The 23,126-nt window shown below is 39.4% G+C and overlaps 2 protein-coding genes across 2 annotated transcripts; one reads left to right on the forward strand and one right to left on the reverse strand.

The window, feature by feature from the left end:
* Positions 1 to 872: 872 nt before the first annotated feature.
* afdnb (afadin, adherens junction formation factor b) lies at positions 873 to 19,140 on the forward strand (the record flags this gene model as incomplete). Its single annotated transcript, XM_079261651.1, has 24 exons — positions 873 to 968; positions 5,871 to 6,063; positions 7,667 to 7,773; positions 7,878 to 8,005; positions 8,098 to 8,183; positions 8,275 to 8,316; positions 8,471 to 8,673; positions 8,824 to 8,969; positions 11,153 to 11,247; positions 11,326 to 11,597; positions 11,860 to 12,003; positions 13,905 to 14,103; positions 14,199 to 14,290; positions 14,387 to 14,473; positions 14,576 to 14,641; positions 14,737 to 14,810; positions 16,466 to 16,584; positions 16,680 to 16,829; positions 16,951 to 16,991; positions 17,289 to 17,429; positions 17,543 to 18,439; positions 18,528 to 18,627; positions 18,747 to 18,786; positions 19,032 to 19,140. 24 exons carry the CDS (start codon positions 873 to 875, stop codon positions 19,126 to 19,128), a joined length of 3,615 nt encoding a protein of 1,204 aa, XP_079117777.1. The 3' UTR covers positions 19,129 to 19,140.
* dusp23b (dual specificity phosphatase 23b) lies at positions 19,140 to 22,282 on the reverse strand. Its single transcript, XM_079261834.1, has 3 exons — positions 22,058 to 22,282; positions 20,027 to 20,306; positions 19,140 to 19,600 (listed from the first exon to the last, which is right to left on the reverse strand). Exons 2-3 carry the CDS (start codon positions 20,294 to 20,296, stop codon positions 19,415 to 19,417), a joined length of 456 nt encoding a protein of 151 aa, XP_079117960.1. The 5' UTR covers positions 20,297 to 20,306; positions 22,058 to 22,282; the 3' UTR covers positions 19,140 to 19,414.
* Between the last annotated feature and the right edge of the window lie 844 nt (positions 22,283 to 23,126).

Here is a 23,126-nt window from a genome sequence, read left to right on the forward strand (position 1 = left end):
ATATGCATGAAAGCCGTCTTCAGGAGGACTCGGGTATTCCCAGATATCACGGCCATGCTGGTCTGTTTGAATCTCTGTGAAATGCAGATAAAAAATAAATAATGCTGAGCGGCTGTAGCTGTCTGTTTGTTTCTCAGATGGATCAACATTGCATAAACTCGAAATCCAGACAACAATAGCCTTGATTGTTCCATTTTTGTGCTATACTGTATATGCAATTAAGGGATGTTTTTGTTAAGGCTTTTGTTCCATAGAAGTTTTACTCGAAAGGCTTTGGATCAGCCAACAAAAGCTGTCCCACATACAAAGGGCAGAATGAATGGGGAGACATGTAAATTGTGCTGAAAATGACTGGTATGCATGAGAAGTTGGATTCCCTCAAGCGTAAATATCTCTTTAGAAAAGTAGATGGAAATCTCTCATGGGGACCGTGAAAACGCTTCAGATGCAATGTAACATTGCTAGAAATACATAATGTTTTTTTGATGCAACTTCATTAACCATTAAATGATGCAGTTTTTGCCCTAAAATGAAGAAAAAATCTGAAGAAAATATTAACTTTTGTGATAACCGTCAGGGTTCTTGTGTTTGTCATAAATATGATTATTATGCACATTTGCTTCATTCAACAAAACTCCACTGACCTGTTAAATAAGGGGCAAGGGGTCATGGAGGAGGGGGTGATGTTGGGATAAATTAGGCAATTATAAGATCTCACAGCAGAGGACAATGAGCTTATAACAAACTGGGGAAAGATTGAGAAGGGAAGGGTTCAGATAGGGAAAAGACCCACTGCAGAAAAGAACTTCACAGTCCAAGTCTTCTGTGGATTTACATGAAAGTTGTTGGATGAAAACGTTTCAGTCTGAACAATGCCAGAGGAAGCAGATCGGGAGAAATTATCTGAAATCATCCGACAGTGGAATAACAACAGACTGGACTTGTTTGAGATTAGCCAACCAGATGAGGTGAGTCGTCTGCAGACATCCGTGTCAACGCAGCATGTTGGACTGTGGGCTGATAAGATATGAGAGGGATTCTGTTCATGTTTTTTGTTGACTTTCATTTATGTACTGAAGAATAAATCCATTCACAGAAAACTTACTGACAAAACAATAACCTACAGAATGCAAAGGATTATTGTTTTAAACGTATTCTGAGCTACATCTGAATTGTTAAATTCAGTTTTCTGTTTTAAATGAGAATACAGGATATGTTATAGGCAGGCTTTTGTTTAAGTAGAAACCATTTTTGTTTTTAAAACAACAAGAAAACATTTTAAGTCTTCTAGTTGTAAGGATTAAAATACAACGGGAACACATTTATGGTAAAAGTTGGTAAATGTGGTTGCACAAAGGGCTCATTAATGCTCCGTGTTAAATATGCATACATGAAGGTGTTTGTTTTGTGCATATTTCAGTCCATTTTAGAACGCTTACTCATGCACGCCTAAACGTAGCAAGCAGAGCAGTTCCCCTGGAAACCACGGGGACAGTCTTATACAGTATAGTTTACATGCAACCATTTAAAGGTACACAGAAGAAGATGCCACAATTGTGTTTTTTCTAAGAATGTAGATTATTTTGCCCACTCTCATTATTCATTCATTCATTATCCAAACCGCTTAGACCAATGCAGCCTATCCCTGCAGTCTTTGGGCGAGATGCGGGGTACACCCTGGACAGCTCGCCAGTCCCGCTCTCATCACGCCAATGTAAAATACACACATCCGTATAAGGAAAGTGACTTTTGATGTTTACTGCAACAGAAAGACAGACCCTGTACACACGCGAACACAAAAGAAGTGTCTGTGACAACCCAGATAGCAAAACATGTTTGGCAGTGTTTTTCTTTGGAACACATTTTGCCTGATTCACAGCATTGAATCCACGTGAGTGTAGCTGCCAAAGCTCCACCACATTACCACCATATCAGTGGAAAAAGTAGTTCGGATTAGCCTTGAATATGTCTGCTATTTGGAAATGTGGCATCTTTATTTATTTTTTTAATTTATTTATTTTTTTTAATCTAAAAAGCACATATTAAACACGTGTAAATACAGAAATCCAATGTGACAAATCCATTAAGTGATAGCTCACTACTTTGATCAGTGTGATCAATACAATCATGAAGACGTCACTATGAACTGCAGGAGTACAGATTTTCTAATACATGGCAGCTTGAGACAGAGAATAGGCTGACTGTAAATTTAGGTAACGGGTTCTGTTGTGAGTGTAATTATGGGTGCCAATGCTGTAAAGCATTGAGGCACACATATTACTATCGCTTTGCGTTTATTCCGCGATCTTATTTTTAAACTTTTCCCGTTTCCGTCGCGATTTTCGGCGCGTATCTCCTCCTAGGGCGTTGCCAGCACCCCCACAAAAGTTATATCAAAACGTGCGTCTCGGCCCAGAGAAGTGTGCTATGACTTTTCTTCTACAAAAGTCTTATGGTTTTTACGTAATTTGCAAAAAACTGCGAATTTTTGTCCCATAGGAATGAATGGGTTTTGACCGAAAGGAGCGGCAGAAAATCCCAAAACCCAGCCTACTTTGGAGCTCTACAGCTCAGCCATACTTTTACCTAGGAACATCATTCAAAGTTTAAATGGGTCACAACAAATGAAACTTTAACCAAATGAAAGGATATTGTCATATCTTGTACGGTTTTGACACTATCGCGAGTTACGTTTTATGAAAAATCAGAGAAACGGCCAAAATCCCTCTCCACTTGAACCGCACTCTAGCCGCACTCTAAAAAATTAATTTCTGAAATCCTCAAACAAATGGCTCTCACGCCCAGAGTTTTTGTCGTACATGCACAAGCTTTACACCAAAACGTCGGGAATCAAGTTGGCTACAATCTAGACCCGGGTCCAATATTGCTCAGACGCACGGTTTTTGAGTTACGGAGCTCCAAAGGTCAGAAAGTCTACTTTTCCTCCCATTGAAGCCCCATTCAAATCTGACCGGACTGAAAAATCGCCTTCATTTAATTAACTTGCTGCCATTTAAATTCCCTTCACAATAAAGCAAAATAAATTACATCCCTTTATTCCTGAAAGTCTTTTGGCGCTCACGGTTCAAGAATTATTTTGATGACTTTTCGTTTGCGTACAGCACTCGGTTGTTCAGGGGGTTCATTCATTTCCTATTAGTCTCTGTGATCTCTGTCTGTGTCAGTTTGACTGAGATGGCAGTTACAAAGTGTCCCCGTTGCCAGGACGACGTTAACGAGCAGGAAGTCGGTTTGTGTGGACGACTGGAATCACGCACACACCTGCCCATATACAGTAATATACAGTGGTTCAGAGGAACAGGATGCAGTTATTGATCTATTCATACTGTTTATTGGTTTTCAATTGATATCACTCAATACCTGCTTTACATATAGTGAGTATCAGTAGACGCACGCGTCAGCACGCCTCAGCACGCCTCATTTCTTTTCTCTCTTGTCCTCTTTCAGAAGAACAGGATGCATTTAATGATAATCACCCTTTTTATTGATCCACACTGTTGGTTTATTATGAATATCACTCATTAACTGCTGTCAATGGAAAATTACAGACACGCGCCTCTTTTCTTTCTTCTCCCCAACACATACACACACACACACACACACACACACACACACACACACACACACACACACACACACAAACAAACTCACACACTACACATCAGAGGCCCCTGACTCACACTCATTAGGACATTTGCCACACACACTGGGGGGCGGGCAGCTTCATTGGCACCCATCAAAATTTCTTCAGAAATTTTCTAGTTGTTTACATACTTTGCTTGTGGACAGATTTTATTAGCAGAGGATTTCACTACAGCAGCGGTCTGAGACCTGCGGAGCTGAAAGTGGCTCTTTAGATTTTAGACCAATGAATGTTTTGAAAATTGGCTAGAAGTTTTTTTTAAATTTTTTTTAAATATATACATAATGACAAATGCAAATCTTTACCAGTTTCCGTACTGAAGAAAAATTATATCGAAATTACAAATCATAATTACACTATGATCTATTTTCTTGTCATTATGGTGGGGACTTTAAAATATTTCTTTTACATATCTTTCCAAAATCATCTACATCCTAATGAAGAAAATGTACATAAGCTCTTTTTTACGTTTTATTTTCAAACCTAAAATAAGAATAAAAAAGCGTTTTTATTCCTTCATTCATTCATTATCCTAACCAATTAGTCCGATGAAGGGTCGCAGGGAAGCTGGAGCCTATCCCAGCAGTCTTTGGGCAAAAGGCAGGGTACACCCTGGACAGCTCGCCAGTCCATCGCAGGACAACACAGAGACAACTGTTTTTTTTTTTAAATAGCAAATTCTCTAAAACACATATTTATGGAAAATTATAAGTTGTCTTTTTTCTTTTAAAAGTTTTTTTGTGGCTTTAAATGAGTTTCATTTTGCTGCTGATGGTAAAAATGGCACTTAGGATCGTAAAGGTTACAGTCCACTATGCCAAGGGGCACATAAAAAGATGACTGGATGGACAGATAGAATTTGAAGACTGTAAACAAGATGCTTAAAGCTGGGGTAGGTAATGTTGGGGCACCCTGTCTTGGCTCCTCCCCTCTGGTTTTGCTCCTTGCGTGATCCGAGATTTATGTTTTTACCGGCATTTATCTGTTTTTGTACAAGATAATACAAAAAGTTATTGACGGATTTTCATTCAATTTTAAGGAGTTGATGGAAATGTGAAAAGGAAGAAGTGATTTACTTTTGATGGTGACTCAGATCACCGTTTGGATCCAGAAACATTTTAAAAGCGTTGGCGGAGGCTTGCGCTCTCCTAGTGCTTTTCCAGTTTGCAACTTTTTCTACCAGTTATTTTCTCTTTCTCGGCTTTTTAGCGGGAGGAGACAAATAAACCGAACCGGGTCGGGGAAATCCTTCCTGCAGTTTCTCAGCCATGAGAAAGTTTATGAAATGCAAGAAATGAACAACTTCAATTCAGCCTGAACTTTTGGATTGGTCAGAGTTTTCACAGATTTACAGTAAACTGAGTGGTCTAACTATATCTCTTATTGTTCATGATTACAAAATGTACAGACTACTATCAGAATGAGGATCCACTTCACCCAGGGTAGAAAGAAATGTCTCTGAGCAAGATTACCTACCCAAGCTTTAATGGGGTGACAACAGGCAAAGTTAGTATTTAGTATTTTGAGATCATGGCAGAAAAAAAGCGTAGCATGGATGGTATATGAGACCCGTAAACTAAAGACAACATGACAGTGGTGAGCATGTCTCTCTTCTTTACCTGTAAAACAGTTCAGATTTCTCACCAGCTATCCTAATAAAACATATTTCACTGTACACCAGCCCTGATATGCAGGTAATTTCTGACTTGATCAACAAACTCACCTTCTAAGCCAGGAATTGGCAACTTCGGTCCTGCAAGTTTTAAGAGTTTACCTGCTACAACACACCTGGCATACATTTAACTGAGAAGATGTGTGCAGAGCTTGACATCAAACTCTGCAGACGTCTGATAATTATCCATGGATTTGAGTCAGATATGTTGCAGAACTGGCAGGACTGTGGCTGAGCTGCCCATCCCTTTTCTAACACAACGTCCAGTTGAACTGGTCCCTACACTCCCCCTACTGGTTATATATATATTACATATCGCAGCCTGCAAACGTGGGTCTTTAGTTTTTATGTAAACAGTTAAAAAAACATAACTTTTGCGAGGCACCCATGTTGAACTCACATATGCATACTTAAAAATGAGCTAATTAAATAGTTTACTTAATTAAATTAAATTTAAGGCAAAAAGTGTTTCTTTGTTTTAAGCATAAATCTAAACACAGAACACACCATTGACTGTCTCCTGTTTCTTCACAGAACCTGAAGTTTCATGGCGTGATCCGCTTCTACTTTGAGGATCATATAGAAGGCAACGTGGCCACAAAGTGCGTGCGTGTCTGCAGCAGCTCGCCGACTCGAGAGCTCATTGAAACACTTTCAGAGAAATTCAGGCCTGATATGAAAATGCTGACGACTAGTTATTCTCTTTATGAGATCCACACCAATAAAGGTAAGCACTTCTAAATATTAATCCCATGGTTTTTTTTTCTTACTTATATCGCAATAGGTACTGAACAGTCAACAAAAATTAGTCTGTGTTTCTAAGTTTGGTTTGAAAAGAGTCATAAACTAACCTTTCCAAAGCATCTGGGAGACTAAAAACTTGTCTGTGTTTTGGCATTTCGGGACACAAATAAGGAAACATTTCTAGAACAAATCCCAGAGGTAGATTAGTTCAAGCATTGAAGATGTGACACTGCTTTGTGATGGACTGGCAACCCATCCAGGATCTACCCTGCTTTTGAGATTATCTGTGATCGGCTTCAGTTACCAGATTGAACTGGTCAGATGAGATGTGCATAGAATATAGCTAGATTGACTGATGTATATTCAGGGCTGAAGATGTGTGACTTTTTTTTTTTTTTTAATGATACAAGATTTTACCTTTTTGACAGTGAAATCAGGTTCCAGGGTGAGTGGAAAAGTTTTGATGGGGGGGGGGGGGGGGGGGGGGGGGGGGGTATGCAGGGGCATAGAACAAGAAAAGGGTGGCACATGTAAATAAGGCCTCTTTAAATAAAAGTGGTGGTCAACCCAACCAGTCGAGGCAGATGGCTGCTCTTCCTGAGCTGGGTTCTGCCGGAGGTTTTTTTCCTGTTAAAGGGGAGTTTTTTCCTTCCCACTGTTGCCTTGTGCATGCTCAGGATGGGGGATTGAATCAAAGTCATGATTCAATGCAATCAGTTGGTTTCTATTATAGGCTATGTATGAACTGGCTTGAAATGATGTGTATGTAAAGTGCCCTGTGACAACATTGTTGTGAAGTTGCGCTGTACAAATAAAGCTGAACTGAATTGAATTGGTCAAATTATGAAGAACCTCCATGTCGGTAGCCTGATGTTATTGAGATGCTGCTCAATTTGTACCTGAAAATATGATTTTCTTAACTTAACGCATCAAAATCACCTCGCCTCCACCTTCCAACCATTTTGAGGTGGAAGCAGGAAAGTTTACCATCTGTTTACCAAATGACGAGGAAAATAACCGGTTTTGGTGTTGCTGAATGCTGGTGTAGATGTGGTGTTTAGTCCACCTAGAACAACAGCTGCCCCATTACATGACTGCAGCCAGATTGGGTTTGATCCTGACATCTCCCTGATGTAAGGATCCATGACCCACGATCTCATTTATCGGCTGAACAGTAAAGGAGTAAAGGACACTAGAATGTGAAAAAAATCACCTTATATATGGAACACAATTACACATTTTACACTTTCCCTTTTAGGACAGCTAATCAACTAATCCACTTTTACTAGTCAACTGAAAAAAACCCTTAAATTCCCGACCCTAGCACACCACGTCATTTAACTTATTGAAATCGTTTGTGAGGGGAAAGTAGAAAACTCATGGCAAGTCTCGATGCAGTGTGTAGCTGTTGTCACATAATAGGACACATCAGGCGGATGATGCCATCATAAACGTAGCTGGATGTTGAACCTGTGCTTGATGCATATTTGTTAAATAAAATAATGTTTACAAAAAGGAGATGTGGGCGTTCGGTTGCAATAAGAATATGTTCAGACTATTTCTTTCTATTTTTCCATGTGCAAAAGAACGCAAATTGGGTCTGGATGAGAGACCTTTGGTTGTACAACTGAGCTGGAAATCAGACAACAGAGAAGGACGTTTTGTGCTAAAGCAAGACAAGGACAGTTTGGAGGTAAACCTGTAACCTGAAATATTGAAAAATAAGATCAGTCTGAATTATAACTCTCTCTCACGTATGCTGTGAATCTGCTCTGTTTGTATGCTGGAACTATAAAGGAAAGCTGTCACGAGAAGGAAAAAGGAGGCGTTATTCAAACCTTCAAGAGGACGCTGTCACGAAAGGGAAAGACAAAAGAGAAGAGCAAAACCGATGCAGCTGACAAATTATCAGACGATGGGAATGGGTAAAATATTCACCTATTTCTAGGCTACTGATCACTGGCCTGCTATGTTAAAGATTGACATCCTTTTCTGTAAAACTGAAATTAAAATCTAGATCAACAGAAGACCTACTGAATAACAACACTGAGACCCAAAAACACTGCAAAGAAAAGAAAAAGGAGCACATACAGGCTCTTGAGAGTAAGTACTGAACAGCACAATCATTTTATGCTGCATTAAACCATGTGGAAATTGTCAAGATGCAGGATTTCACACATTAATGTTGTTTCAGCTCAGCCCAGATTACCCATAGAGATTCACTTCTGCGAGAACGGTGAGTGTAAAACAAAACCACACCTTATCTTCATTGTGTGATTTCTTTCTTTCCGTTTTTTTTCTCATTGGTTTCATACTCCCCAGTTGAAAGCACGTTGCCTTCTTGTCTCACAATGTCCTCCTGCCCCCTGCTGGTGTTTTTTACGTTGCAGCCGAGGAGCCCTTCCTGTCTGCAGTCATTAATTACACCAACAGCTCCACAGTTCATTTCAAGCTCTCACCTGCTTACATCCTCTATGCTGTGAGCCGGTTTGCTCTGCAACGCCATTACATTCGAGGCCCTCCATCTTCTGAACTCACACATTGTGCAACCTTAATCACAAACATGGTGGCCATGACAGGGAAGGTCATCCAGGCAAGTTCATGAAAACTGTTCCCAGTCTTGTCTTTATTTGTGAGCAGTAGTTTGTTCAAGATTTGTCCATTTTAAATTCTAAATATGGATTTCTTTAAATAACGACACCTCAAAGTCAGATCTGCAATCTGAGCTTGTTTGCATCTCCAGAGGCAGCAAACCATCGCCGGGGCCCTCGCCTTCTGGATGGCCAATTCCTCTGAGCTGCTGAACTTCCTCGGACATGACAAAGACCTCAGTCTGCTTACGCAGCAAAGTCAGCTGGACCTGTCCCACCAGGTGCACAAAGCCTACAGGTACAAATAACACACCAGCACAGAGATTAGATCATAATCATCCTCACAAACAGTGTACACAGCAATCACAACTTATTCGTCCAGTTTACATCATATAAACTGTCTACTGAATATATTTATATGGACCAAAAATTATTTTACTGTAGGTCCATTTGTCCATGTTCATGCACTGGTCACTTTATTAGGTCAGCCAATCACATGGCAGCAACTCAGTGAAATTAATCATGTAGAAGTTCTAGAGGAGCGTGGAGAATTTAGTAGACAGGGCATTTAAAGTTGGGGTAGGTAATCTTGCTCAGAGACATTTACTCTGGATGATGTGGTTCCTCGTCCTGATAGTAGTCTATACGTTTTATAATCATGAACCATAAGAGATATAGTTAGACCCCTCAGTTTACTGTAAATTTATAAAAACTCTAACCAATCAAAACGTTCGGATCAAGATGGAGTTGTTCATTTCTTATATTCTGTAAGCTTCTTCTCCCGGCTCCCCTCCTCCCCCTCCAGCAGCGCATACCTGATAGCACCACCCTGCATATAAATAGCGTTAGGATGAAAATATAAAGTAGTGAAGAAGAAACTCGGAAGGCAAACATGGCTGAGAAAATACAGGAAGGATTTTCCTGACCTGGCTCGGTTTATTCGCCTCCTCCCGCTAAACAGCCGAGAAAGAGAAAAACGTTGGTGGAAAAAGCTGCGGATAAAAATTCTTGCATCACGCAAGGAGCAAAACCAGAGGTAGAGGAGCCAAGATAGGGTGTCACTGTCACATCTTGTGATCTCTTCAACATTACCTACCTCAGCTTTAAGTGACTGAATAGCATTCTTGTTGGTTCATGTATTTCAGAAACGTATCTACTAATATTTTTACACACAACCATATGATTCATTCATTCATTATCTGAACCGCTTAATCCATTCAAGGGTCACGTGGGAGCTGGAGCCTATCCCAGCAGCCTTCGGGCGAGGTGCAGGTTGCACCCTGGACAGATCTGAAAAAAAGAGAAAATATCCAGTGAGCAGCAGCTGACTGGATCAAAATGTTTGCTGATGTCAGTGGAGAATGGGCAGACTGGCTGGAGATGATGGAAAGGCAAACACAGTAAACCATATCTAAACACCTCAAACTTTAGATCATGGATCCACCCTGCCTTGTATCAACAGTTCAGGCTGCTGGTGGTGTAATGATGAGAGGGCTATTTTTTGGCTCACTTTGGGTCCTTTAGTACCAACGTCACACAATTTAAACACACAAGTCTACCTGAGTGTTGTTGCTGATCATGTCCATCCCATTATAAACACAGTGAAGCATCTTCTGATGGAAACTTCCAGCACAATGGTGCATCATGTCACAAAGCTCACATCATCTCCAACTTGTCTCTTCTGCATAAGAATGAGTTCACTGTACTCCAACGGCCTCCACAGTCACCAGATCTCAGTCCAACACAGCAGCCTTGGGATGTGGTGGAACGGGAGATTCGCATCGGATGTGCGGCAACAGTGTGATGCTGTCATTTCAAAATATCAGCAATTGTTTCAAACACCTTGAATCTATGAAACCAAAAATTAAGGCAGTTCTGAAGTTTGAAAGGGTTCCTACTATTAGCATGGTAGGCCTGATAAAGTGGCTGCTGAGTGTACATACATAGTACAGCCCTTTCAAGAAAAAAAGAAGAAAAGCTATGATGATGTCCCCTACATTATGTAAAGCCTTTACTCAAGTCACATCCTAACACTTTGCAGGAGTTTGGCATCAATGAGGACACGTTACTACAGTTTTGAAGATTCAAAGTTTTCCTATTTTGGGTCATTGCAAGTTTCACTTTTATTTTCAGTTTCCTTTTTAAAACACACAAAACAGATCATTTCAGCACCTGGAGTGTTTCACAACTGAACCATGTTCCTGTATGAGTGTGGCTTGGTATTATCTTGCTGAAATAATCAAGACCTTTAATGAAAAAGATGATGTTACAGATATTAGCAGATCTTGCTCCAAAGCCTGTGTTCAGTGTTAAATGATGCATTTGTCGATGTGCATGGTCTCCACGTTATGTCCACTAATCCACCTCTACAATATTCCTAAACCTTGATTTTGAGATATAAAAAAAGAGTTGTATAGGATTACGATTTAGCATAGCTCTGTTGCCTTTGATGCTTTAGTCATCCGTCTTTATTCCCTAAAGTTTCCTGCTGCAGTGTCTACAGACTGAGTTAAGAAAACATTTACCTACTTTTCTGATTGATCCCGACCAACACGGTGCTCTGCCGGCTGGAATAGGTATGTTTTATCCTTTTACAAAGTTGAATAACCGCATATAAAAGATCTGAGCATTTCACTTTTGTCTCACTGTTACAGAAATGGTGCTGAACACCTTGATGAATGCCATGTCTCTGTTACGCCGCTGTCGAGTCAACCCTGCCCTCACCATTCAGCTCTTTTCCCAGCTCTTTCACTTCATCAGCATTTGGCTCTTTAACCAGCTCATGAGCCCAGAAACCAGCACTCCAGGTCTGCGCTCCCACTACTGGGGATCTGCTCTCCGCCAGAGGCTCACGGCCATCGAAGCCTGGGCGGAGAGGCAGGGCCTGGAGCTGGCTGCCGACTGCCACCTGGGACACATCATACAGGTGTTAAACTCCTTGAACTGCATGTCTGAACCCTGGTAAAAAATAAGTCATTAACTTAAATTTTCCTATTAAAAAAAAATGGATCCATGACTTAGTCCATTAATAAGCCAAACCCGAGTCAATGGTTTCTCTGTTCTACTATTATCTGCAGCTCTTTCAAAGATAATACGCTCCATTGTGAACTCTCAGCTTTCATTCAGTGCGCAAGAACATGTCCCTTTAGGAGCAAGATGCTAAAATAGTACTGCCTGGCTGTTTCTAGGCAACCACACTCCTGACCATGAATAAGTACTCAATGCAGCATGCCAAGGACATTCAGAGTACCTGCTTCAAGTTGAACTCACTGCAGCTGCGGATGTTGCTGTCTGGCTACCTCTATGCAACCAATGAGCCTCACATCCCCCCTGTGAGTACCTTCACTCCCCCCAACGCCTTGCAAGAGATTTTTTTTTGTATTCCTAATATAAAAAAGTAGTATGTATAAATCAAAGTACTGCCACTGATCTATCAGTAGTGATATTTGGAGTATTTTATGAGTATTTGGCTCAGACGGACATAAAGTTTAGCCTTTCTAATGTAGCAGAAGCTTCAGCCGCAGAACATGAACTCAGCAACATCGACCTACAATAGCATGAATAATTCACACTAATGAATATTATAATGAATAATATATGAAGGATAGTGAAGTGATTTGACACATTACCCCACTTCCTTTTGGTGAAAAATTTCTCTCATATTTTCCTGAAAATGAAATGTTACCGGAACTATTAATCCCAGGTCACCATCGCCAACAATCAGTCAAAGTGGAGCATCATGACGAGTGCTAACATGGCTGGAGGCCAGTTGTGGGCAAAATATGAGAAGAGCTAGAAGTAGGATGTGGATGTGGCTTCAGGCGGGACAATGTATTTATTTATTTTGAAATCTCTGGCAGCCTGTCAGACATTTTGTCAAGATGAAATACAGCTGCTCCAGGTAAACACTTCCCCTGGTGACTGTTTTCAGGAAGGCTCTCACAGTTTTTCTGAGATATTTCAGACTCAGCTTGTCAAAAGCTTCACAAACCTGAACATGAAAATGTTTTTGTGAACAAGCAACAACAGATTTTCTGACAATCTGCAGAATACACATCCCATTTGCTTATATTAAACTTCTAAGTTAGCTTATAATTTAATTTATTAAATTTAATTAATTTTATTTTAATTTATTTTAGAAATTAACTACTAATTAACAATGTAAACACACAAATGAACGACTGAATGAATGATTATATTGACCAGGATTCTGATTATTATTTGGCTGCCTGTCAATTAAACATCAATAAAAAATAATCATTAAAAGAAAATCTTAATAATTGAGGTAATTTATCAATCCTGATTAAATTTGGTAAAAATGACAACTATTTCACCAAATTTCAGTTAATTTTTTATTTTCTTTATTTATTATCATAATTCTTATGGGATAGTAAAATTGTGACTTGGTCATTTTAAATTTATTTAGACTTACTGTAAAACTGCTAAATTACCCAGAAAGATATGTCAATATTTTAAAATCTTATCTAAAATTTTTTACTTGAATTATTATTATTATTATTATTATTATTATTATTGTTATTATTATTATTATTATTATTATTATTATTATTATTATTATTATTATAAATGGACTTTCATGCTAACCATACAATAGTTATTTTTGCATGAATAGTTTCAGGAAAATATTAATTTAAGTTTAATTCAATTTAAGTAATGCTGTTCCATTAATGTGTAAAAGGTCTGGTGATTATTTTTGCTTTATATGACTGTATAATGGATTTATTTCATATAATTAATATATGTTTTTATTGGACATCTTTCATCTTCAAATAAACTGGTGGACAATATGAACTGAAAATACATCAAATGTACATAATTTGTTGAAGTGCAGCAGAATTTATACTGAATAGCACAAAGTGAAGTAAATACTATCTAAGTATTGTGAAGCACGAGTATTTAGCTAAATTTTATTCTGTGAAAACAACTACAGTTAATAATCCTTTTACAGTCCAGATCTCACACCCCTACCATCTTGTTTCATCATTATCTTGCTTTTATGACAACATCTGATGTGACACTTGTCCACCTCGGCAGGGGAGTCAGAGGCCAGGGTTATCTCTATCATTCTGCTTAGACTCACAGCAGGCAGATTGGATGTCCCCTCTCTAGATCCTTGTCACACGAAGACAAATGTCAATCGACTGTATGTACACCGACTCGACCTTTTCCTGAAATATTTCCGCCGCCTCAGTGTCTGTCATCCTTTCTACAGGATTTGATCGATGCTGTAGTGAGGGCTGCAGAGGCCTTGGCAGATAACCTGATTCGGAGTGAAGGACACGACATCCAGCTGGAGGAGAGCCTGGACCTGCACCTGCCTTTCCTGCTTCCGGAGGGAGGATATTCCTGTGACACTGTGAGAGGAATCCCTCAGGGGCTTCGAGAGTTTTTGGAGCCAATTTGCCAGAAAGGTATGAGATTCTGAAATTAAATGCCACGGATGAGCTGTATTTGACCCTGAAATGGTTTCTTAGAATCTGTATGTTATTACATCTCGCTTTGGCAGGTCTTTGCTCTTTGACATCTCAGGCAAACTCCCAAGGCAGCTGGACTGTGTACTTCAAGAACTCTGTTCCCGCTGAGGAAGGAGCATATTTGGTGAAGAAAAACAGAATGTGTTCAGTGGTTCATGATATATAGAAATATGATTTCACAGTGAGATGAAATCTTGTGGGTTTTTTTTTCTCTGAACAGGCAGTGCGTAGGCAGCCAGAGATTGAGACCATAACTTTACACAAACCTCTGAACAGTGGGATGGGAGTCAGCATTGTAGCTGCCAAGGTGACTCAGGGAATTTTGGCAGAATGTTGTAAAATTAAATCATGGAAACTCAATTCACAAAAGTTCAGAAAATAAACGGCCTCCTTTCTTTCCCCTCCACAGGGAGCGGGGCAGGGTAACCTTGGGATCTATATTAAATCTATTGTCAAGGGAGGACCAGCTGAAATGGTGAAAGCAAAACACATTTCTCACCAGCTGAACCTTAAAATGCATTTTCATATTACATAAGGAAGGATTGCATTAAATGATGTGTGTTTGTGCAGAATGGGAGGTTGGCAGCTGGAGATCAGCTGCTCCGTGTGGACGGTCACAATCTGGTTGGACTCAGCCAAGAAAGGTAGCCACATATAGCTTTATGTCCAAATCGGAACATTCTTTAGGGTGTTTTTAGAGACTGAAGCTAAGTTGGGAAGTCTCAGCAAATATTCATTATGTTGAAAAGGATTTGTTTAAACAGTTTGTGAAGAGATTTTTTTAGGATTTTGGCAGCATAATGTCTGATTATCAGTCACAGAGATAAGTTATAAACATATATTTATGTTCTTTAAAAGCTTCACTTCTCATACTGCACTTTACTAACAGAAAAGCATGCTTTTTAATCTTTTACTTTCTTTTACCAAATTTGTTTTATAGATTTTTAAGAAAAGGCTGCACAAAATAAAGAATAAAATTGGTTATTGTTTATAAACATTTCATTTTAATCTGGTAAAAGAGTCTTTGGATTGTTTTGACCGTAAAACAAAACAAATCTACCAAGTATAGATGAACTGACATCATGCCTTGATGTATTTGTTCACATATCACAATACTGCCATCCCAACATTAATCAATGATAAAACAAACATAAATTTTGTTATGTGGTGTCGCCATAATTATAAAGACAATATATGAGAAAATAAAGTGTGTGTTTTTACAGCACTGGGACTGAATGTTTGACACTCTTTAGTTGTTAGCAAGAAACATTTGGGATATTTATTCAATATAGTCAAGATTGATTAAAGTATTCATGAGTATTGAGTCTCTAACCTGCAGTAGATGCTATCAGAGCTCCTGGCACATTTTATTCCAGACGGTTGTTTACTTTCATGAACCATACAGTGGAAACAGTTCACAGATTAAATGCTTTACAGCTCAACAGTGAACTGGACGCCTGATGTTTATAACCGTACCAATAACAGGCTAAGCTACGAGATCAGACATATGATCAGTCAGATTATTAGATTGACTGGTATTTAAGCTGCTGCTGAACCAGTTGTACAGCAACAGACCTAGAAGTCAGTTTATCAATGAAACGTCAGCTTAATTAAAGGACAGTAACAAGACCTTTAAAGGCAGAAAAGTGTACGTGTAAATCTGCTTGACTTTCTGGCATGGCATAAAAACGTTTCACTCACACTGCCACAGTGTTGTTGAGGGCTGAGTTGTTTATGATGACGTGAAATTACCTCTTCTCTTGGGCTCCTTCTGAGAATCCTTCACCCACTAAGAAATTCCCTACCTGAGAGTGTTCTGACTGCCGTCTGCTAACTCAATAATTCCACACACAGTGCAGCTTGTGGGAAAACCATCATTTTTGTTTTACAAAATGTCAAAAACAAAGCGATGCAGTGATATACATGACTGAGATTTAGAGCCACTGTAGGCTGCTAAAAGCAGCAGCCAAACGATAGAGGTTCGCTCTGTATGGATGTATTTTCAGAATGGTTTAATTTCCCTATAAAGTGTACTTCAGAAGGAAATGTGATTGTGAATATCTTTCGTCAGACTTTTTGTAGATTCACAAATACAGAAAGTTTCACACTAATATGAAACAATAATTAGTTGATGTCTTGAAAATAAATCAGTTTTTTTCATTCTGATGCTTTTAAAATGAAATGTTAGTATCCGATTAGCTGCTTGTTGGCAACATTTTTGATTAAAACTCCTGCCACAATAAGGTGTACTTCAATCCAAAACTGCTTTCCTAGTCTTATTATTCTCATGTTTATTTAGGGCAGCAGCCATCATGATGCAAACTGGCCCCGTAGTGAACTTACAGGTTGCAAAGTTTGGAGCGAGCTACCATGGTCTTGCTGCACTGCTGAGCGAAGCAGCTGCAGAAAAAACTACAAGTAGGAATCTTTTATACTAAAACATCTGGTTTTTCACTCCTCTCTGTCCTTTAGTACCTAATTAAAACCTTCTGTTGTTTCACAATCCTATTGAGACCCTGCTCAGCCACATGAAAACATGTCCATGCTGTACTGTGTCGTGGATCTTGGCCCGTCGGAGAGGCTCCACGGAGGCAGCAAAAAAAAGAAGGACCAGATGATGCAAAAGAACAGACAACTGTACCGCTCCAACCCCAACATGACCGGTGTGTGAACTTCCATTTTAAATTGGTAACTGCTCCTAGGCATATGCACCATGTATTCCTTAATGTAAAATATATTTAATGAATAAGAGTGAGTCAGTCTATTGTCTTCTTGTTCTAACAGACCTGCGCCTGGAGGATGGAGATGAACCCACCGACCCCGATGTGAGAAGAAACATCACTTCTGTTTCCACCATCAACCTTTGTGCTGATGTGAGGTTTATTAAGACACTTATTCCTTTTTCACAAGCTGTGGCTGTTTTGTGACGGCAAAACCCTGAGGTTAGAAAGAGGACAGAGAAAATCCTATTCACACCGAGATCTCTTAAAAAAAATTTTTTTTAAAAAGTCGTTATTTAGTCAGGATCTTATCCAGGTGGTTAAATAAACATTTCACAAGATTGCTGAATCATTAAACACTCAAAGTCTTCAACAATGCACTTTTTTTGTGCTTGTGTCTAGACATGTCACAGAGAATATCTGACTCTTCCAAACCCCAAGTCCAAGGACCGGAGCCTGTCTGAAATAAACGGACCACAGCAAACCTTCAAAATGTCTTTAAGACCTTTAGAAGAGCAGAGCTGCACTAAGAGAGCTGTTATGGTTTGTAACAATATGGCACAAAAATTATGTTTTCAATTTATTTAACACTAAATGAGGACAAATTGTAAAAACCAGATACATTGTACTGAAAGCTCTTTATCTCCCCATTCAAGCGTCAAGCCCTCTCTCAGGATAACCTGTGCATGGACAGTGGAGGCCCTCTGCTGGACAAAAGGCGGAACTTATGGCATCAGAGGGACCAGGGTGCAAAGCAAACTCAGAGTCACTGCTCCTCCTTCCCAATCCGTGCAAGTGCTTCTACTCTCGACCTTCTCTCCAATCACAGCTCTCCCAAAAAACACCAGCAAAGCAGCTGTACAAGTGCAGCTGGTGTGTGGCGAATGCCTTTCTCCCAGCAGTCCACACCTGCACCATCAATCCAGCCAATACGCATCGACATCCCCGTAACCAGAGCAGCAAACACACAGTCAAATCCTCCTCTCACCACCTTCCAGCAGACTTCCTCTCTGTTAGCTGTGAAGATGAGTCAAACTCTTAAAGTCAGTGGACACACGCAGAATCCTCAAAGCCAAATAGATCATATTTATGCGTGTCCGGCATCTGCAGCGATGAAGCTACCTCAACCTCAGCAGCAAAGATCGGCGACATGCAAAGGCACAAGAGAAAAACCCAGAGTGAGCATCACTCCAACAAAGAAACATGTTTCCTTTCAGGAAGATGCCCCTCAGCAGGAGAAGAGTACAAGCTCTGTGAGGGAAAAATACCCTCTGGTGCTGTGTGACCCCTGGAAGAGGGAGGCCCAGGAGGACCTGGAGAAGCAGCGGAGGCTTCAAGCAGTGGAGCGCCTGGAGGAGGAGGTGCAGGAGCTGCAGGCTAAAGCCAAGCGCACGGCGGAGGAGAACGAGCGACTGCGGAGGCTCAGTTTGGAGTGGCAGTTTCAGAAGAGGGTGCAGGAGATGCAGCAGAGCGGGGAGGATGAGGAGGATGAGGAGGATCTGGACATGATGATGACCCTGCAGCAGCTGGAGAACAGAACGCCACAAGCCGAGGTTGATGAGGGAAACCTTTCGACACCACATATCTGCTGATTTAAAAGCTGTTGCTCTTCATCTGGTTATTATTTTCTTCCATGTGCAGGACAAAAGAAGCTCCGCTGGGAATAACAACGGAGAACGGAAGAGAGAGGAAGAGCAGGACGGGAATCACTTTTTCCACGAGGAAGACAAGGCAAAGGCTGGTAATAATTCACAAACACAATATTTCAATATTTTACTGTCAGATTTATTTATTGACAAAAGGGTGTGCTTGTCTGACATTTCATCGTTAATTATAACATTATTTCCATATTTTTGTCAGATCAAAGACTGAGTGGTGTAAACAATATGGTATCTGAAGCGTGAGTACAGTTTATGGCACAAGATTTTCCAACGGAGTTCAACTCGATTTCATTTAAACAAGAACAGAAATATCTACAACAACAAAAGCTTGTTTTTATTTCTTTCACTTGAAAAGTAGTGGAAAGAATATCCCTGAGCAAAATAAATCTGCAGATTATGCTCAATAAACTGATTTTAGGACAGTTTGTGTACCCCTTACAGATAAATTCAAGTATTTCTGCTCCCATCTTTCTCCACGTTGCAGAAACCAGGAGAAGAAAATGGAGAAGAGAGTGTCGGCTCCGGAAAAGCTCCCGTTCAGGGAGCGTCAGCGTCTCTTTTCCCTGGCATCCAGTGCATAAAAAAGAAGGTTAAACCCCAGAAAAAGAAAAGAAAAGAAAGAAAGAAAATGAACATTGTGCAGGCAGAACCATGTACAAGTAGCTGTAGAGGTGTTTGTCCAAACACTGTCAACATTTAACTCAGAATAGAAGTCCAGGACACCCAGAGTGTTTTTTAGACCACCGTTACAACGATTTCTTGTATTTTTCATTTATCAGATAATAAAAGAATTTAGCAATAATCAAAGCTCTTGTTACATTATGCTTATTTTTTTTTTTAAAAACAGCTTCTGTGGTTTGGTAAAAGTTATTTGATGCGCTGATAAAACTGCACCACTGCCTTCTCTTGTTCGTGGGTTTCGATGGAACCGCTCCGCATTCTGCGGATCTCGTTGATCGCCTCGATCCCCGAAACCTTCCTCGCTTTCACCAGGTAGCAGGCCAGCATGGTCCCTGTTCTCCCATGACCGTGCATGCAGTGGACAGCCACGCCCTGACGATGAACAAGACAATGTTTATCTGCTGCAGTTGTTCGTAACGCAGCACACGCCCTGCTTTACTTTGTGGCCAGACAGGTATTATCACACAGACGGATTCACCTTGTGCAACCATCAATAAGTCTGGTAAATGAAATGATAATAGCCATATTGTGACAGGGTAGCTTACAAAAAAAGTGGATAAAATTCAGCTGCTCCTGTAACAAGTTGCCAAGTAGGCTTTTAAATGCATTTCACCTTTTAAGCTTTTTGATTGATGAACTTTGGAAAGACTACAAGGCTTAGAAATAATCTTCCCTGCTGCTCCAGGAGTTTCATAAAGCCGAGTAAAACTGATGCAGTAGTATGGAAATAAGACCCGGTTCTGGAGTTCTTAAAGTACTTTCTAAGCACAACCACTGCAGTCCGCAGTAAAACCATACCTCGCCCCTTGAGTTGGCTTCTTCCACGATGGAGAGAAATCTATCAATCTGACTTGGTGAAGGAGGAGTGAAGTCTGCTATCTTAATGTGGTGAAGTTGTAAGTCTGGGCATGAGTCATGGTAAGGAGGCTTCCTCTCACACAGGCAAACTAGGTGTTTGATACCATTATCCAGCAGATATTGGTATTCACATGTCATCCTGGGCATCGCCAGCCCAGCCAGTTTGCCTGGCTCCACCCAGGAGAAGTTGTGCGGAGCAGAAGAGGCCATGAGTGGAAAACTGAGAAGAAACAGAGAATGTTTAAGACTACTTCATAGTTTGTTGAGCCTTATGAGAACACTAAGCTGTTTTTATTTCAGTAAAAAGATGTCAAAAATTAATTGAGGTGTTGCAGCTTCATTGGAGCCAGGTCATCTTTGTAAATGATAAGCTGTTCTCAACTGATTTTACCTGGTTAAATCTAGATTACATTAAATAAAAAATAAAACAAAATCATTAGGTGACAATAAAAGTTGGTTATTATTTAAGATAATTACATCTCAAATGAAAAAAAACAGAATAAGAAGTGGCAGCATCAGCAGACACCCACTATACAGGACCTCAGAAACACTACCAGCTCAGTCTGATTAAATTAAAAAAGAAAAAAAAAGTGATTTATAAAACCACTTGCAGATTTCTCATGTAAATTTATCATATCAGTTTGCAACTAGAGAATAAAGATCATCTGAGCAGACCTGAACAAACTGAAAACATTAATAAGTCAAAAACAATAACACAAAAAGTCAGGACCTTATATTTAAGATAACTCAGAAACCAACCAACCAACCATTAAGATCAGGTGAAAAGGTTACCAAAAGAAATGGATGCTCGAGGAAAGCAACCTGAACCTGGTCAATAATGTTCAGCCTTTAAACATGTCACGCACCGCTTTCAGTCAATGGTCGGCTGGGTCTCGTGTGATTATCACCTGTCTATGTTTCCAGCACGTCGGGATCATTCTGTGCTTATTGAGTCTGGGGTCGGGATCAGGTGTACAGTTGTGCTCATATTTATTCATACCCTTTCAATAAAGAAGGAAAAAAACAGCTGACTGTAAAATAAGCTGGAATTGACTAAAGTAATAATAAATGAAAATTTTATGAAAATCATTACATTATTTTCTAAATCTGGTTCAATAGAATTTTTTCTTTAAAAAAAAAAAAAAGCAAACAAATAATATAATTTATTACATATTACATCACTCATAAACTAATATTTTGTTGAACAATCCTTAAATGCTTCCGCTACAGTCAGGTGTTTTCTGTTCCTCTCAGTCTCAGACTTCTGCACCTGTTGACAGGTATTTTGTCCCACGATTCAGTGCTCCAATTTGTCCAGGAACACTTTTTTTTTTTTTCTTCAACTCAATTATATGAAAACAAAAAACAGTGTCTTATATTACTAAATTATTTTTGGGCAAATTTTTAGTTATTGTTCCTTTTTTAAGTCTCCAGTTATTTGAGTGACTGTTGTAAATTCAGCCTTTTCTTTAATGAAAGGGTATGAATGCATATGAGCACTGTAGATGGAAGTCAGAGGTGATCCATTCAGCACAGCTGGTTTGTTTCGAACAACGTAACTCTTGCAAACATTACAGTATTTAGTTAGTTTACTACTCTCCGCATTCACACATAGCTAGTTAAACCCAAACAATTAGTAATATTTAAAAAGTACACAGAAAGAGTCCAGCAGTCTAGTCAACATTAGCATAACGTTACTGACCAAGCTAGATAGTCCGGTAAGATACTAAAGGATTATGTTGGAAACATGAAACATTTCAGGATAATAAAACATCTGTGGAAAAGAAAACACAATATGCGACGCTAGATTTCACCTAGCTTCAGACAAGTACGTAGCATTTAGCTAAAAGTTAGCTTTGAGCAACCTCTTCCGTCACTTTCATGTGTGAAAACAGCCTTGTTGGTGAAAACATTATGTGAATTAGCATGAGTAAACCGAGTTTTAATACATAAAATGACTACTTTACTTACAGCTTACGCGAGGAATGGAAAAACCGCTACTGTGTGGAGCTCGCTAAGCTAGCTGCTACTAGCGTCCACTGCTGTTCCGCTTAAACGCTGGTAAAGTTTAAAAGCATGAACAGGTTATATGAGCGGGTTTATGTCTGTGGCAATGCTAGGCGTGGCAGCAGCCCGCGCATCAAGGTGGATTACAGCTGTCATAAATCATCACAAACACTATTATGTAGCCCAGGCAGGAGCATCGTGGCTGACATGAAGCTGGGTCGTGATGTACCACCGTGTAATACAAAACGGCAAGTCTCCCCTGTCGTGGGTTCAAAACCCACTTCAACATCAAACTTTAAGTCTCTGTTAGTCCCTACTATTATTTCTTTACTTGATAATTATGATAACGTTTATACGTCCTTTAAAAATGATACTTTATGCCATGATTCAGTTGTGAATGATCTAAAACAGCGAGTCTCAACGTTTTTGCAACACAGTTCCCCTTATAAAATATTATAAAATATTTTTTCAGCCAAGTACCACTGCAAAGAATTTTTGGTTAGGAAAAAACATGAAATACAGGACTTTGTAATTCGTGTTTGGTTTATTAAACTTTAACCGTGCGAAATCTCTACTACGCTTCAACAATTGTTTGCGTTGTCAAGGCAACAGTGACTGACCGGATATGATTTGGCTCGTAAATGAAATAGTGTAAATCTAAATGTATATTCAGTTTATAAATGTACACTTACATTTATTGAAATATATTCAATATTTATATAATATTATATTTGAATTATTTTGTTTAAGGATGTTTAAAAAAAAAAAAAAAAAAAAAAAAAGATATGTTTTCAAATGATTTTCCTGTGCCCCCAGGGGTACGCGTACCCCCATTTGAGAAACAGTGATGTAAAATACTAATTTTTTTCCCCCCATAAACATAGCCAATTTTTGGCCCTTTTAAGACGTTCAAATGATTGGACTGGTTCTACATATAACACCAAATGTACACCATTTGCATAATTCTCCATATTTCCCATTTGAGATAATATTTGATTATATAAATGACTTATGATTGATATGCAACAGGTTA

Source organism: Telmatherina bonti (assembly GCF_933228915.1).
Source record: "Telmatherina bonti genome assembly, chromosome: 22".
Lineage (NCBI taxonomy): Eukaryota > Metazoa > Chordata > Actinopteri > Atheriniformes > Telmatherinidae > Telmatherina > Telmatherina bonti.

Bases quoted from the DNA above. Each gene is read 5' to 3' on its own strand.
- dusp23b (XM_079261834.1), bottom strand. From the start codon at position 20,296: ATGGCCTCTTCTGCTCCGCACAACTTCTCCTGGGTGGAGCCAGGCAAA. The intron at 19,601-20,026 runs GTATGGTTTTAC...GTTCATCGTCAG, and splicing joins AAGCCAACTCAAGGGGCGAG to GGCGTGGCTGTCCACTGCAT.